Source organism: Anopheles merus, chromosome 2R, assembly GCF_017562075.2.
Source record: "Anopheles merus strain MAF chromosome 2R, AmerM5.1, whole genome shotgun sequence".
NCBI lineage: Eukaryota > Metazoa > Arthropoda > Insecta > Diptera > Culicidae > Anopheles > Anopheles merus.
The window spans coordinates 21651510-21667949 of NC_054082.1; the positions used below are offsets into that span (position 1 = coordinate 21651510).

Sequence of the window (16440 nt, forward strand, 5' to 3'; positions counted from 1 at the left end):
TGGGACATGCACATTGGGAGCACAGTTTGTTGTTGGTGCTGGTGCTATTTTTTCTGCGTTCGTTGCAATGTCCTGCAGCGCTCGGGGGCCATGTCGAGTGGCACCCAGTGCGTTGTGTTGCTGCCTCGTTTGGAACTCACGAAAAAGTGGTCCAGTAAGCGGTTCAGGCGAGAATCAACGCCACATAAAGGAAGAGTTTCGAGGCCGCTGGTTGGTTCGAGAACGTAACGTTGCCAACCGGGTACCAAGACACATGATTATCGATGATCGTTGACGCACGACCGATAAGTAGTGAGGGAATAGATGTTTATAATAGAAATTAATTACCCGTGCAAAAAGAAGCTCAGACGCATAAATTAACTTGCCGCAGACTTTCGTAGACAACGAGCTAAACAAGGAGTAATTGATATTTATTATTAGCTGTTAGCAACAAATGCATCAGCATCGCATCTTGCATTACGAAAAAGTTACTTACCCATGTTTCATTGGGAGAGTACTATATCGCTATGTTGATGTGATATCTGACAAGTGCTTCGTAAAAACTGTTTACAAAAGGATCGTGATTTTAGGCATTGACTGGTGTGATTTTCAAAAGCTTAATGTACATTACCCATGGTATTAATATGTATATTAAAGCTTAGATTCTGGATTGTGATAAATATGACTCTCCTAATACATAGTACTACCTACCTAAATAGGAAAAACTATATAATTTAAGGACTCTGCAAACCTAGGAAATTAAGAAGATATGGAATATCTTTTATAAAAAAGCTCCCTTAAATGTGTGTGTTTAAACAACTCACATTCCTTTCAAGCATTCGACCGCTTACTATGTACCCACTATTCCATTCACCTTCAAGCTCACGATAACATGATATGTTTTAGCACTCCCTCCTTACGATGCTTACGGTGCTAACGGGCCACTTTGGTAGTTGCTAAATGGGCCATAACTCTCCGCCTGATGGCCATTAGCCCTCGTTCGTACCTTCCGCGGTGGGCGATCAGCGAACCCGCCCCACCAGCTGCACCCTTTCCCCTAAAAGGTTTTGGGACATATTTAGTCACAACAAATTATTAGCCGATATGTATGGCTGAGATGAGTTTCCGTGATAGCTATCACCGCTAGCCCTATGCGCCCTCGCACCATCGCACCCCTCAACGGTGCTTGTTCTGGGGGGGGGGGGCACATTACCGAGAACCTTTGCGCAAACGGCCGCGGTGAAGTGAAATTTTGTGTCCGCCGGCTGTGTGTCGGTGTGCCACAAAGCCAGACCGGGTGGGTTTCTTCCGGCCGGCCGTTTGGGTGGCTTTTGGAGAAGAATTTGCCTTTCGGCTGGCGAGGCGGAAGTAGAATCCAAAGAATGGCAACCAACCAACCAAGATGGAAGAAACGCTTTCGTCGGAGAAACGGTCGCTTGGTGGGAGGATGAAACCCGACCCCGGGTGGACACTGGGCAAAGCAATAAACCAAAAGCTAAGTGAAGCTAATGGGACCCAATTAAGGGGTTTCGGAGGGGTGCTTTCGAAGCGGATCATCATCAGCCGTACGATAGTGGTCTGTGACTTCGGATGAAGCGATCATTCCGGACATTCTGGGCAGCCGCCTGCGCTCAGTAGGGCTGTAGAACATGGTTTTGCTTTATATTTGATCACTGTGATGCTGCGGGCGGCTGTCGATGGGGTTCGTTGTGGTTGTTGTTTTGCCTAAAACAAAAAAAAAAACAAAACATGGCCCAATCCTAACGGGATCAATCTAGGGATGATCCGCAATGAGTGCTAGAGGTCAACGTAGCGAACGGGAAAATGTCGAAAGTAACCGTCCGACTTGTGAGCGGACTCGGTTCGTGGAAGGCAGAGCAGCATTGCCTGGACATCATGGGCAGTGACTCTCGCAGTCGGCAGGGGCTAACATTCCTTGGATCAATTTCCATGTTCATGTTTGCCATTTCAGCTCCCATCTAACCCGATATCTATACCCTTTGCGCATCAGTTGAAAGCCACCGTGCCACAGCGTGTCTTTGTGCTAAAGGGTCTCGATCTGCGGTCGCGCTGGAGAGTGATCGAAATTCGATTCGAGTGATTAGTGACAGCGAAGGTTGATGGGGGTTGTAACGATACACGACCTACCGTAAGGTTGACACCGCAATGGATGGATCGGTTCGGTTATGGGCTTTCAGGTGGCGCTGTGCTTGATTGTTTCGTCAGCCGTAACATCACGGATGCGCCCTCCTCTCCCTGAAGTGTCAGGTGACGGCTGGGCCTGGTGACGACAATGGCAGGGTGTCTGTGTCTCCCCCGCTTGCGATTGCGGTAATTTACATACCGATGATCAGTGGATGACCTATCGTTTCACTTTCATTTTGCAGCCAAGACGCCCGACCGATTGCTTCACGTCTGTTGATAGTGTAACAAAGCAACACAATTATTCATGTGAGACTGTAAAAGCTGTATTAAGAACGCTAGAAATAGCGAACAATTGAAGTGAGTTAGATGATTGGGTACAGTTTTCGTATCTTTTAAGGTAGTAGACCATTACCATTTAAACGAAATCGTAGGAATCAAAACTTTGGTCCTTCGAACCGGATTCAAACGTTGGTGTCGGTGCAGCAAACAGTCGACTAGCAAAACATAATTTCTAGCATTTTCCATTAATATAAACAGCTATTAGAGGCATTCTTTGAAAACACATGTACAGTTTAAATGCTGCTCCATCGTTAGCTTACCGGGTAGGATAAAGGACAACCTTAAAAAGCCCCGCTCAATAGTACCAGCTAAGCAGGAAAGATAATTCAAATAAATTTCGCCCATGATAATGCCACACTAATGCACTTTTGGCTCGCTGGCCGTAGTAATGATGCGGCAGCGAGACGAGAGAGGGGGTCGTAATATATTCTACCGGTGCGTTTTTGTTCCTCCTAGAATGAGCACACCATCGCAGTGCCGGGTGCGGTGGCAAATGGATGAAAAGAGGCGCAAAGCGACTAGGCCGCAGCCTAATGATGGGCAGCAGCAGGGCAAAGAAATGGGCATATGTAGGTAGAACGGTACCGATTGCGGTACACCGGTATGGTGCAAGCGATAAGCGGGCGCGAATAAAAAACACAAAAAAAAGGATAGCTTATCTTACTACCAAGGCGGGCGGAGACGGAGTACTGCAAAGTGGCATTACCAGCGACTCAAGCCCGGTACCAAACTGCAACCGAAACGGTGCACTTTTAGTGTGTGTGTGTTGGCGTCGGGGAGGTGGTTCTATGATGCGCCGATGCTATTAAAAGTGAAAATTGGCAAAGGTGAGATTTTCTTTCGTAGTTTTTTTTTTTATTTTGCCATTCGTGTCTCCATTCTCATGGTGGGCTGGCGGCACAAAAAAAAACAAGGGTGTTGAGCCGTTTGTCAGCGGTCAGTACCGCGATTGCGGTACCGTTGGTTTTGCGCAGCACTAGGGTTTCGCAGAAGGGATCGCCGGGATCGATCTCGTTCTCTCCCGCATTCTCGAATCTTCTCCGGGCGGAGGGTGGTGTTGGGGCCCTTTTTTCACGCCTCGTGATCGCGTCGATACGTGAATGGGGAAGCGAGCGGCTTCATTCTTTCTCTTACGCCGGCACGGCCGCAACGCCGGGTACACCGTGATGTCGGCAGGCCCCCGTTGTATGATAAATGTGGAAGCATTAATAATTCACCACTTCCTTGGGTGCTTTCTTTATGCCGCAATGGTGGCGGCGCATAATCATACTCTCCCGGGGGCCGAGGTCAATCGTCCGGCCGGGGGATACCGCTGCGGCAGTGGGCACTGGGGGGCCGCTGCATGCCCGGGTGAAATTCCAATCCATTCCACCGCGCAGGGTGCACACTCTGATATGGCCGGTCGGCCGGCCGGTTCGATCGTGTGAACGCTTGCGAGTGGGCCAAACCCGGCCGAACGGCTTCGGCGGAAAGGTGCAAATGCAACTAGCATGCGATGCTGCACCTAATTCAATCAAGATCTCATTTGTTTGCTGCCTGCTGCTGCCAGCCCACTGGTGCGCACTGCCGGTGCGGTGCGGCTGAGAATCGGAATCGGGGCTGGAGGGAATCCGGGCATCGGAAGCGTTGCAGCCGACCGAAACGCAATTCAGGTCAGCCGCGGTCGGAATCGCCCTCGGTCAGAACCGGGCCAAACCTTCGCTTCTCGGTGTTTGTGCCGACATGCCGACCAAGGGGGGGGGGGGAGGAGGTGGCTGCTGTCTCTGGCTGTTGGCTCTTGCCAAACGCGGGCAAACGCACGTTCTCTGGCACTTACATAATGCGGCACTCTTCCATGGCACTTCCACGGCAAACCCGGAACACGGGTGGCCTCCTTCTGGAACGTGTACTGCTGGTGTGCTGGCTGCCTGTCCGGTCCGCTAGCTTGCTTGCTTTGTGTGGCTGGCTGTGGTGCCCTTTTGCAGTCCAGCAAAATGCTTTCCTTGGGCTTGGGTCGGTGCATATTCCCCGTCTAGTTTTGTGTAGCGATGGTGAGTGGCTTGAGTGACCTGATAAACCGTATCATTGCGTATTGGAATGCTGGTTGTTGTACAGGTTTAATCTTGCATGGAAAATAGAAATAACTTTATCTCAACACAGCACCTGACTTGTACTCTACCTTTTATATTGATTGATGTTTATGTTTAATACATATACAATAACATAAAATAGTTTTCGAGACACATTCTGCTCCACTTCATTTGCTGAAGTCATTGTGAACTGAGGCAAGACGAAAGAACAACGCAATTGCAGAGATACTTTTGTTGAGGCGGTTCAGATTGGTGTTACGAGTGAAGCCTTAGATACATTCTGAGTAACTTTTCAGTTATATCTTTAAATTCGCGTGGAAAGCATGTGTGCGTGTTGGTAATAATTCCTATGCATTGAAGATATTTTGTATGATTTTCTAAAATCAAAAGACATGAAAAATCCAGGTTGATCATAACAGCAATTTATTCAATTTTCGATACTCGTTTAATATTTCCTCGATACTTCGATTCCATTTCAGTACTTGAGATTTTCAACCTGTCTGCTTCTTTTTGTTTGTCTCCCCCTCAAGTGCTGTCCGAAGCGGTTAATGAAACGTATCATTACTCTAGTAAAACAAACGTGAGGTAAACATGAAACCTTTCGTCAAACACAGACGCTCCCACCGTCCTTTCTCCATCAATCCGGCGCACATGCTCTTAATTAGTTTGACCCCTCCAGCACAGACCAGCATTATGCAACAGCATCATTAACCACGCGGCCCAAGCGCATCCACTGCGCAAAAACCGCACACAGGAGCACACAGGTGCGTCCTGACCATTTCCAATAGCCTTTATCCACATCAACACACACATTAGTTGATTTCGTTTTTGCTACTCCCGTCCAATGTTTGCACTTTAGTTGCATTTCGATTAATCGTGTTGCTTTTTTCCACCACGAAACACTCATCAAAGTTTATCGATCACCGGTTTGGCAAGTCTCGGACGATGACTAGCCGTTTGATTGGTGTTTTTCGTATTAGCAAATCCTGTAGTTCGCTTAGTAGTGCGGGGGGCAGCATGTCCGAGCTTTTCTCAACATTTTGTTACATCTTTTTCGACGTGTATTTGTTTGTTCTCTGCGCCTCATTCCATACCGGTACGCATCGAGGCAACGAAAGCTTTCCTCCCCATCAGTGCGGGCTATTTTGTGTGCTTTGGGTCGAGTTTTGTATTCGGGTTTCTTTTTTTACCACTCAGTTTTTTTTACTTCTCCTAACCTGTGTAGATACATCTCTGGTGTTGCTGTTTTGCTATTTCACTTTCATTTCTTCATCAGCGGTTCACCCCCCCCCCCCTTCTCCTCCTTTTCTTGGTTCACTTCTTGTTTCTCCACGCAACTGCTGCACCGGCAGGTGCCTAGGATGAGGAGCCATCGGCAACGGTTAATTGCACATTGTTGATGCATATGTTAGCGCTGGGTGTCGGTGGGGATTTACGGATTCCGCACGGATAGTTCGCAGCAAGAAAGTGGAAAAAATCGAGCATCGCCGGGGCGTTGGAACGTGTCTGGAATCGGGGCGGTTTGGTAAACATGTAAATAGTTGGCTGAAAATGAAATCGAATGGTTAGCTGCGAGTTTCGTTACCGTTCTGCTGAGCTTTTATGAAACTCTATTTCGATAGTGGTTTCTTAAAACCTGTTAAAAAATTAGCATCGTTTAGGTGGGGGGGGGGGGGGGAAACAGACCTCGCTTGGCCTGCCCATGCAGCCGTTCGGCGGAGTCGTCAGATGATATATATGTGGCCAAAATGTGTGTCAAATCGGTAGCAGCATCAGACCGACCTGTATACGTGTGCATGTATGTGTGCTGGTCGCGCAGTGGCTTGCAATTGCAGCTGCATCCGCATGCTAACACGTCTGTCACCGATTTTCCCATGACCTTACCTGCGCGACATGACGCAGTAAATTGCATTGTTTGCTGCGTCTGAGCAGTTTTTCATCCGATGCATGCTTTCTTTTCGAGCCAGCGGTAGAAGTGTGCCGGAGGCAGTGCGTATATTGTTGGCGGTGGCTTATTTTGTGGCTGGCAGCAAAGTGCACACAGGTGGTGGCGTGGTTGAACGGAGATACACGTGCTAGTGTGTGGCTGGCTGGTTTGCTGGCCTGACAGATCTGATCGTGGTTGGATTCGGTGAAAGAGAATCTAGATCACACTGACAAAATGGGCACTTGTGCAATGCAATACAGATGATTATCAGATTAGGTTAACATGGTTGGCGTTGCTGTGCTAAAATTTAACCTATTTGCAATTGGATCCGACGAATGAAGTCATTCTCGAAAATACCTTTGGGTTCTGCATGGATCTTTTCGTTACGAATACGCTTTCACATATAATTTGGCAATGGTAATGTAAAATGAGAAATTTAGTAAACGGATGCATAAATGTAATCATCATATACTTAATCAACTGCACATTAACACTCGAACTCTCCGAACAATGAAGAGGACATACAAAAAATAAACAGTTCAAGGACGACATTAAGTGTAGAGAACAACGCTGTAGAGGGTTGACTTGTAATTACTTAGTCCACGTGCGGTCTACTCTTATTCCATTGTCAAAGATACTTAATAGATTGTGACGAAACACAATATTTGCTGCTATATTAAGAACTTTTATAACTTTCTGGTACTATTCCTGCTACAGCAGTGTTTTGAAACATATTTAAAAGCTAAATATAAAAATTGCATTTAATTTGTACAAGTAAATCGATTGAAAATCCATCAAAAAAAAGCAGGAAATAACAATCGCCTTATTAATGCCAACGATTTTTATTTATTTAGTTACTTTCATGCCAGTGTTTAAATTGTTTAAAATATTCTCATCGATTGCCCTCCACTGCAGCCATGTTTGCTGAACAAATGCTGAATGTAATGCGGATTGACTAGCAACAGGCGCATACGGTTTATGGCAAGCAGTGCAAGTAAATGAAAATGGAAACGAGCATGAGATGTGTGTGATTGCATTTACCAATTTCTTTGTTTGTTTCCACTAAGCAGTGATTCATGTGAGCAATATTTCTTTATTTTCATTTATTTTTATCATCTATCGTTGGTCCAAGTGACATTTCACCATTTACATTCATCGTATGTCTTTATTTAGAAGATCATTATTAAGTTATTCATTATTATTCATTTTTTACTTTTACGTAACTGATATTTCCCACTTCTTGTAGTATTGATTGTGTTTAAATTTTTAAAATAATATTGTACTCCGCAATACTGCTTGTTTTGTTGTGTTTAGCATAAAATTCACATCAGTAGTTGTTCCGTATCTATTTCACCTTCCGCTAGCTCACTGTACGACATTTGCTCTACGCTTTACGCATATGCTGTGGCCCGTACCAACCTTGAGCGTTACCGCGAAGGACAGTCTCAATGAATCGCTTGGCGTGAGCGGTGTGGACAGTTGGTATTTGCGAAGTACCTGCGTTACCATAATTTTCATGGCAAACATCCCGTACCTGTAGCCGATGCAGTTTCGAGGACCTCCACCGAACGGAATGTAGCTGAAGGGATGTTGCTTCTTGGCATCGTATTGTGCAGAATCGAATCGATCCGGATCGAACACATGCGCCCGCTCACCCCACAGCTCCTTGTTGCGATGCACGGTAAGGATGTTGATGAGCAGCGTTACCCCGGGTGGGACGATCACATCTCCCAGCTTTACCGTCTCGATCGTTTCCCGTCCGATGAGTGGAGCCACAGGATACACTCGCATCGTTTCTTTGATAACCTGCTCGAGATACGTTTGTGCCGAAATGGTTTCGTACGAAAGGTCCGAAGCAGTACTACCGTAGATGGAGATGATTTCGTCGTGGACCCGATGTTGGACCTCGGGATGCATTGCGAGCATCAGCAGAATGAATGCGACCTGGTTGGCTGTCGTTTCACTGCCCTGCACAATCAATGTGATGATAACGATAAAAATGAAAACAAAGATTGATTCGCATGTACATTAACTATAGCTTACCGCTCCAATAATTGTGTAAAGATGGTTTTCAATCTCCTGCATTTCCAGGTCTTGGCCACCTCGCTGCATGTGCAGCAACTGGTCAAGAAAAACCATTGGCTTCCGGTAATGCTCCTCATCCTCTGAGTATCCGTTTTCCAATCGTTGCTTGGAAAGTCCCTCGCGTTTTCCGTATAAAATCTGCAACGATAGCGTTCAAATAATACAAAAACTGCGTTGCCAACCCTCGAATGTCATCAAAACTACACTCACCGGATTTACAACATGTTCCAGCTTAACCCTCACCTTCTGCATCTCGCGGTACCTTTGCGTTAACGTAAACAGCAGGTCACTGTAAAGCAGTACGTTAAATAGACGGCTGCTCATAATGGCGCACATCTTCTCGATGGCTCCGCAAGCCTCGCGCGCTTGCGGATCGTCCGTAATGTCGCTCTTGAGGGAGCTAGCGCACACCATCTCGAGTGTGCACTGAGCGGTGTAATGAAGCACATCGAACGGTTGTCTACGATCTGCCTCCTTCGCCATGCGTGCTACCATCATCTCTGAGCATCGATTAAAGATCGATATGAAACTGATAAGGATGCGTTGGTTAAAGGCAGGATTAAGCGACTTCCGGTATAGCTTCCAATCGGTATCTGGAGGAATTAGCGGCACAACGATTGTGTGTTTTAGAATATTTCACTTGCAATCACTTCGTAACACACTCACTCACACACACACACACACACACACACACACACACACACACACACACACACACACACACACTTGAGAGCGAAACTTACAGCGAGACGAAATCAATCCATAGTCGAGCTCGAGAAAGCGGTAGAAAAACGCTTTATCCTGACAGGCGCTCGATGTGAGCGCTTGTTGAATGAGATCCGGATCAGACAGACACAGGACCGTCTTGGGGCCAAGACATAGTTTGAAAAGGTGACCGTACTTGCGAAACAGCTCGTTCACCACACTGAAGGTTCGCTCGTCCGAACCCAGGAACAGATGAGCCGAACCGATGAGCGGATAAGACCGGGGACCGGGAATATCTTTGGCGAACAACTGGGCACTGGTTTTGTGGGAGAGCTTGCTCCAATAGAGTACAAGCCCGAGCAACAGGATGAGTGCAGGTATGAAGAACATTTTCGCTCCTTCTCGTCCGACCGACAGCCACAAACTAATTTCGGATGAGACACCGTTGAATCTCCTAAAGCCTAAAGTGTTCGGTAATGTTATTATTTTTTGTTAATTGAGTTAACATTCAAACTTCCAACAGACAACAAAATGGTTAGACATTGGTCGTCTGTTTTAAGCAGTCTACCGCACTGGATGTCCCATTCCATTGCTGTTGGATTTAGTAGACATTCCGCTGAATCATAAAAGACTGGTCGAGTTAAAGCGCTGCCACAAAAAAAAGAAACATTTATGGCGGCAGGTTTAATAGTTCACTGTGAGGTTATTCTTTCTGATGTTGTTTTTTCCATCTTAAGATTGATGCTGAAGGTTTCTGTTTATTTTTGGGTAAAACCATACCACCAGACTTTGTCGTCAAATATGTTCTGTTCGCGAAAACTTTCTTATTTATTCTAATATTTTTTGCTACTCCCAGGGCTGACACCGAGCTTGCGTCAGGGTTAGCAGAATAATCATGATAATGAAATGAGTACAGCGGTACAAAAGTGGTAGGGTAGTAACGAGCTTGTAAAATCTACGGTAATGGACATCGAATGACGCTGAGGGCAAAGTTCTGACGACCGATGTTGTTTGGGCACGAAACGTTCCACGTCATGAGAACAACGATACAAAAAAAAACAATCCGTCTGAAGACGAGTTCAAAATGTAACCTAATTCCACTTCCGATTAAAGACGTAATTTGGTTCCGCTTGGTAAACAGCTTGTACTGAATAGATATAAGGCTTTGCAATCATTTACTCGTCGCTCAGTAGTGGTACGTGTGCGAGTGCCGTCATAAGAAAAGTGTGATCATGCAGCTATTTCTGGTGACGCTTGTCGTTATCTTCGGTGCAGTTTTGTACCGGAAGCATCAGAAAATGTTTAAATTTGCGGAACAGATAGAGATGCTTCACTCCTACGTGCCAGTGTTTGGCCACTCATTGCTGCTGCTGGGTAAATTGCCCGAAAAAGTGTTCCAGATATTTAAAAGCGCTTACCTGCAACATGATCGTCTGTTTCAATTGCGGCTGGGACTGATGCTGTTCGTGTGTTCGTCTCATCCGGATATAATGCATGCGGTGCTGGACAATCCAAAGTCGATGAACAAACCGATGCTGTACGATTTTTTCAAACTCGACCAGGGATTGTTTGCCACACCCTGTAAGTGAACGAATTCCAATAGCAAAAAAGAGGAGAAAAATGATAATTCGATATCAAAATAATCTAATGTGTGTATGTGTGTGTATTTTAAAGATGGTTTATGGAAGCATCAGCGCAAAACGCTCAACACGTCCTTTAACAAACGAATTTTGGATAGCTTTCTTCCGCTATTTGACAAGTGTGCACGGAAAATGGTCACCGCAATCAAGCAGGAGGCCGATCTGTCCCGAGTGGATGTGATGAAGCACTGTAGCCGCTGCACGCTGGACATGGTGTGTGGCTCAACGTTTGGCTCGAACATTCTGGACGACCCGGAAGCGAACAAATTTGTTCCTATGATAGATAAGTGTGTACAAGCGACGACACATTCAAGATTCGTCAGGAATTCATCATAGTAATTTGGATAATTTGCAGAGCATTTGAAATAATCGCAAGGCGCGTTGTGACTGTATCGAAGTATCCCGAGTTTATATACAAGCTCACTTCCGACTACAAAGAAGAAATGTACCTACGATCGACGTTTTATGAATACGTGTACTCGGTAAGTGCTGTAATGTAGAGTGCCTTTCTAGTACCATGAAACAATTACACCGTGACTCGATTTGTTGTAGATTATCAACAGAAAAAGAGCCTCCTTGACAGACGAAAATACTGACAAGCGCAACGAAGCCGAGGATGACGTCGAGTATCGTAAACCACAGATATTTGTCGAACATTTGGTAAAGGGAAAGCGTGCGGGTGAACCATTTCCAGATCTCGAAATACTGCACCACGCTGTTACAATAATTGTGGGGGTAAGCATTTGATAACTTTTACGGTGTGAAGTTTGTTTTTATTCTCGCACTTTATACAACCTTATCGTTCGTAGGGCAATGACACGTCGGCATTAGCTCTTTGCAATCACCTTACACTGCTGGCAATGCACCCAAAGGTACAGGAGAAAGCACGTGAGGAAATTATGGGCGTTTTTCCTGCCGGAGTGGAGGTAGAGACGACACCGGAAGCGTTAAGCCAGCTACCGTACCTGGAGCGATGCATTCTGGAGGCGTTGCGGTTGTGTCCTTCTGGGCCACTACTAGGTCGGGTCTGCAGCGAAGACATCGAGGTGGATGGTAATGTTATTCCGCGCGGGACGAACTTTCTGTTTAGCATTTTTGCGCTGCACCGAAGAGCGGACGTGTGGGGACCGGATGCGGAACGCTTCGATCCGGATCGGTTTCTGCCCGAACGGTCGCAAGGTCGCCACCCGCATGCGTACGCACCGTTCAGTATGGGATCGAGAGATTGCATCGGCAAGCGGTATGCAATACAAGGGATGAAGCTTGTGTTGGTCCATCTGTTGCGCAGTTTTCGGTTTTATACCGACCTGGAGTACGAGCAGGTGGAGTACAAGTTTGATATCACGCTGAAGCTATCGCAGGGATATAAATTTAAGATCCAACCAATTGATGTTTGAGTTTGATGATTGAAGTGGTGACTTTCAGTATGGAGGTATGGAAGGAATACTTCTTAGATTGTACTGATTTTGAAATAGTGGTTGCTAAACATGTAATTAGGTATACAATTTAAATGTTAATGCCTGCCAGTTCACGTTCTTGAAGCAAATAGCAAGAACAAATGAATGAATAAAACCCATTGGGATTATTGAATATAATAATTGAAAAATCTTTCATAGATCTGACAGCTTCGTCTATATAAGTTATAATATGTTACTTTTTAGTTGAATTTTAAGTGAGGTGTTTCACAACTAAACGACCACAATAAACACTAATACATGCCACCATGAGAGAGAAGTGCATCGTACTACGAAATTATTGTTTGAGCCAGACTTTCTTCAACTAAGAAGTAAAAATTTATTCTAGTCTTGAGAATAGCGCTGTTAAAGTTAAATATGTTTCTCATCACGATTTGTTCAAGGGCTGATGAAAAGTTGGCACACATGCCGGCTGCAGTGATGTTTTTCGCTGATGCCACCGAGGTGAACAGCATCAGTTTACCAAGAGTTACACAATTTTGTCTTTCACATTTTTGCTCTGTACAATCAGAACAAGAACTGATATAAGGGAAGATGATACGGAACAGATTCGGGTTCCTGTCCGAACTCAAAGTCAACCTCAAGGTCGCCAAGTTTGATGTCCCGCCAAAGCTATCGTGGGGACGTCCGAGTCATTGTTACTGAGTAAAAATTGAGAATAAAATAATGCGCTTTTTGAGATATAATTGTTTTTAATATTTTATTTTTCTTATCCTGATCGAACACAAACATAACAAATACAAACAGAAACATTAACATAACAATACATGCGTTGTAAGTTTTCCTTGGTTAAAAGCTAAAGTACAACATTTGCTCTACGCTTTACGCATATGCTGTGGCCCGTACCAACCTTGAGCGTTACCGCGAAGGACAGTCTCAATGAATCGCTTGGCGTGAGCGGTGTGGACAGTTGGTATTTGCGAAGTACCTGCGTTACCATAATTTTCATGGCAAACATCCCGTACCGATAGCCGATGCAGTTTCGAGGACCTCCACCGAACGGAATGTAGCTGAAGGGATGTTGCTTCTTGGTATCGTATTGTGCAGAATCGAATCGATCCGGATCGAACACATGCGCCCGCTCACCCCACAGCTCCTTGTTGCGATGCACGGTAAGGATGTTGATGAGCAGCGTTACCCCGGGTGGAACGATCACATCTCCCAGCTTTATCGTCTCGATCGTTTCCCGTCCGATAAGTGGAGCCACAGGATACACTCGCATCGTTTCTTTGATCACCTGCCCGAGATACGTTTGTGCCGAAATGGTTTCGTACGAAAGGTCCGAGTCAGCACTACCGTAGATGGAGACGATTTCTTCGTAGACTCGATCTTGGACCTCGGGATGCATTGCGAGCATCAGCAGAATGAATGCGACCTGGTTGGCTGTCGTTTCACTGCCCTGCACAATCAATGGACATATGTGCACAATGAAGTTGAATTAAATAATATTATATCATGTACATTAACTAAAGCATACCGCTCCAATAATGGTGTTAAGATGGTTTTCAATCTCCTGGATTTCCAAGTCTTGACCGCCTCGCTGCATGTGCAGCAACTGGTCAAGAAAAACCATCGGCTTCCGGTAATGCTCCTCGTCCTCTGACTGTGCGATTTCCGATTGATGTTTGGATATTTTTTCTCGTCTGTCGTACAAAATCTGCATCGGTAGCGTTCAAACTATATTACAATTGCAAATCCTTGAGCGTTATCAAAGTTACACTCACCGGATTTACCACTCGTCCCAACGTAGCCCTCACTTTCTGCATCTCGCGGTACCTTTGCGTTAACGTAAACAGCAGGTCACTGTAAAGCAGCACATTGAACAGACGGCTGCTCATAATGGCGCACATCTTCTCGATGGCTCCGCAAGCCTCGCGCGCTTGCGGATCGTCCGTAATGTCGCTCTTGAGGGAGCTAGCGCACACCATCTCCAGCGTGCATTGGGCGGTGTAATGAAGCACATCGAACGGTTGCCTACGATCTGCCTCCTTCGCCATGCGTGCTACCATTACTTCCGAGCATCGATTAAAGATCGATATGAAACTGATAAGGATGCGTTGGTTAAAGGCAGGATTAAGCGACTTCCGGTACAGCTTCCAATCGGTATCTGGAGGAATTAGCGGCACAACGATTGTGTGTTTTAGAATATTTCACTTGCAATCACTTCGTAACACACACACACTTGAGAGCGAAACTTACAGCGAGACGAAACTAATCCATAGTCGAGCTCCATAAAACGGTAGAAAAACGCTTTATCCTGACAGGCGCTCGATGTGAGCGCTTGTTGAATAAGATCCGGATCGGACAGACACAGGAACGTTTTGGGGCCGAGCAATAGTTTGAAAAAGCTTCCGTATTTGTGGAACAGCTCGTTTATTACACTGAAGGTTCGCTCGTCCGAACCCAGGAACAGATGAGCCGAACCGATGAGCGGATAAGACCGGGGACCGGGAATATCTTTGGCGAACAAGTGGGCACTGGTTTTGTGCGAGAGCTTGCTCCAATAGAGTACAAGCCCGAGCAGCAGGATGAGTGCAGGTATGAAGAACATTTTCGCTCCTTCTCGTCCGACCAACAGCTACAAACTAAATGCGGTCGAGATTGGACAGTGTCTTGAAGTGTTCTGTAACGTTTCTGTAAAGCACGACCGCAGCATCCCATAGCAGAATGCAGACATGGGAACAGGCCTTTCTAAAATGCGGAGAAGTCCTTCCGCAAGGAGTGTGATTTGCAACAAGTAAAGGGAGAGAGATGATAAATTGAGATGAAAGAGAACGGAAGCAGAGAAATCGAACGGACAGGTCAAAAAAATAGAAATAAAAAAAAAAATAGTATGTGATCAATAGAAGTCGATGCATTTATGCGCTTATGCATAGTCTTATGAGCATGTAAAATAGGGTTTGTAAAAAAAAGATCTTGTGAACTCTAACTTTTGAATAAATTATATTTGGTCACATAGCTTTTACATGACTATCTAGCTTTCGTTATGGTATTTGAATTTTAGCTTTAGTGTTACCATCGTGGGAGAGAAGTGCATCGTATTACAAACTTGTTGATTGCACCAGAATGTCTTCAAATAAGAGGTAAAAATTGATTCGAGTCCTGAGAACAGTACTGTTAAGTTTAAATTTATTTCACGATTTTTTCGAGGGCTGATGAAAAGTTAGCACCACACATACAGGCTGCAGTGCACTATAGGGCGGGCTCGAACAAACCGCGGTCATAAGTCATTATTGTAAGCGTTGGATCTTAAGCGTTGGAAATCCAAATTGCGCCACTGTACAGTGTTTTTACAGGTTTTTTTTTACATGTAAGAAATTTTTTGGCACACAATATATAGACATTCGACCCAATAACAAGACTGAGCAAGGGGGTCATTGCGTCATACTCTAGGTGTTGGTCTTCAAACTCCAGAGAAAGTCTTTATATTGGGTGCCAAATTCTTCCTAATTAGTAAAAAACCTGTATCCCTTTGCTGTACATCGCCCCAGACACATATTTCAATCGGTGAATACAATCGTCGTCAGCATAGTCATCAACATAGTGTTATATTTGAGAATCATTGTATTGATTTTAATATTAAAACGCACAAAATAACCAACACAAAATTTCAAACATTCATAAACCAAGTAATTAAAAATAAATAGGTATCATCAATTTTACAATTACTCATAGCACCCTACATAAGACAATTAGTTATTTAAAATTAAAAGAAAATAATGATTTGAGCAACTACTTTATCTCGGTCAACATTTTTAAAGAAAACAAAATATTTCTAATAAATTTTTTTATCCAATATTGTCAATTCTCTATGATCTAAGGTTATAGTTCCGCTTAGCAGCTTTTAAGTCGTATAGTTCATTGAATATATCATCGTCAATACCGCTGAAACCTCCCGCGTTAGATACAAAACATGTTTTACGGTTTCTGGATATGTTGTTACAAAATGTCATGTATATAAAAAATACTGCGGATTTTCAGAAAGTATTAAAATCTCAAACACGCTGCAGCGCCAAGTATAGGGCGTTCTATCGTTTGTGCGGTAGTGCAGGTGAATGATTTTTGTATTGCGCACC

General features: G+C 44.9%; 3 protein-coding genes across 3 annotated transcripts; 1 reads left to right on the forward strand and 2 right to left on the reverse strand.

Moving 5' to 3' along the window:
* Positions 1-7585: 7585 nt before the first annotated feature.
* LOC121588242 (probable cytochrome P450 313a4) lies at positions 7586-9655 on the reverse strand. Its single transcript, XM_041905969.1, has 4 exons — positions 9288-9655; positions 8755-9137; positions 8503-8682; positions 7586-8427 (listed from the first exon to the last, which is right to left on the reverse strand). Exons 1-4 carry the CDS (start codon positions 9637-9639, stop codon positions 7825-7827), a joined length of 1518 nt encoding a protein of 505 aa, XP_041761903.1. The 5' UTR covers positions 9640-9655; the 3' UTR covers positions 7586-7824.
* Positions 9656-10369: 714 nt separating this feature from the next.
* On the forward strand, positions 10370-12608 carry LOC121588244 (cytochrome P450 4c21-like). The gene is made up of 5 exons (XM_041905970.1): positions 10370-10830; positions 10924-11176; positions 11245-11371; positions 11442-11624; positions 11699-12608. The coding sequence occupies exons 1-5, from the start codon at positions 10482-10484 to the stop codon at positions 12284-12286; spliced, it is 1500 nt and encodes a 499-aa protein (XP_041761904.1). The 5' UTR covers positions 10370-10481; the 3' UTR covers positions 12287-12608.
* Positions 12609-13160: 552 nt separating this feature from the next.
* On the reverse strand, positions 13161-14915 carry LOC121590376 (probable cytochrome P450 313a4). Its single transcript, XM_041909998.1, has 4 exons — positions 14564-14915; positions 14089-14471; positions 13842-14021; positions 13161-13763 (listed from the first exon to the last, which is right to left on the reverse strand). The coding sequence occupies exons 1-4, from the start codon at positions 14913-14915 to the stop codon at positions 13161-13163; spliced, it is 1518 nt and encodes a 505-aa protein (XP_041765932.1).
* Positions 14916-16440: the final 1525 nt, after the last annotated feature.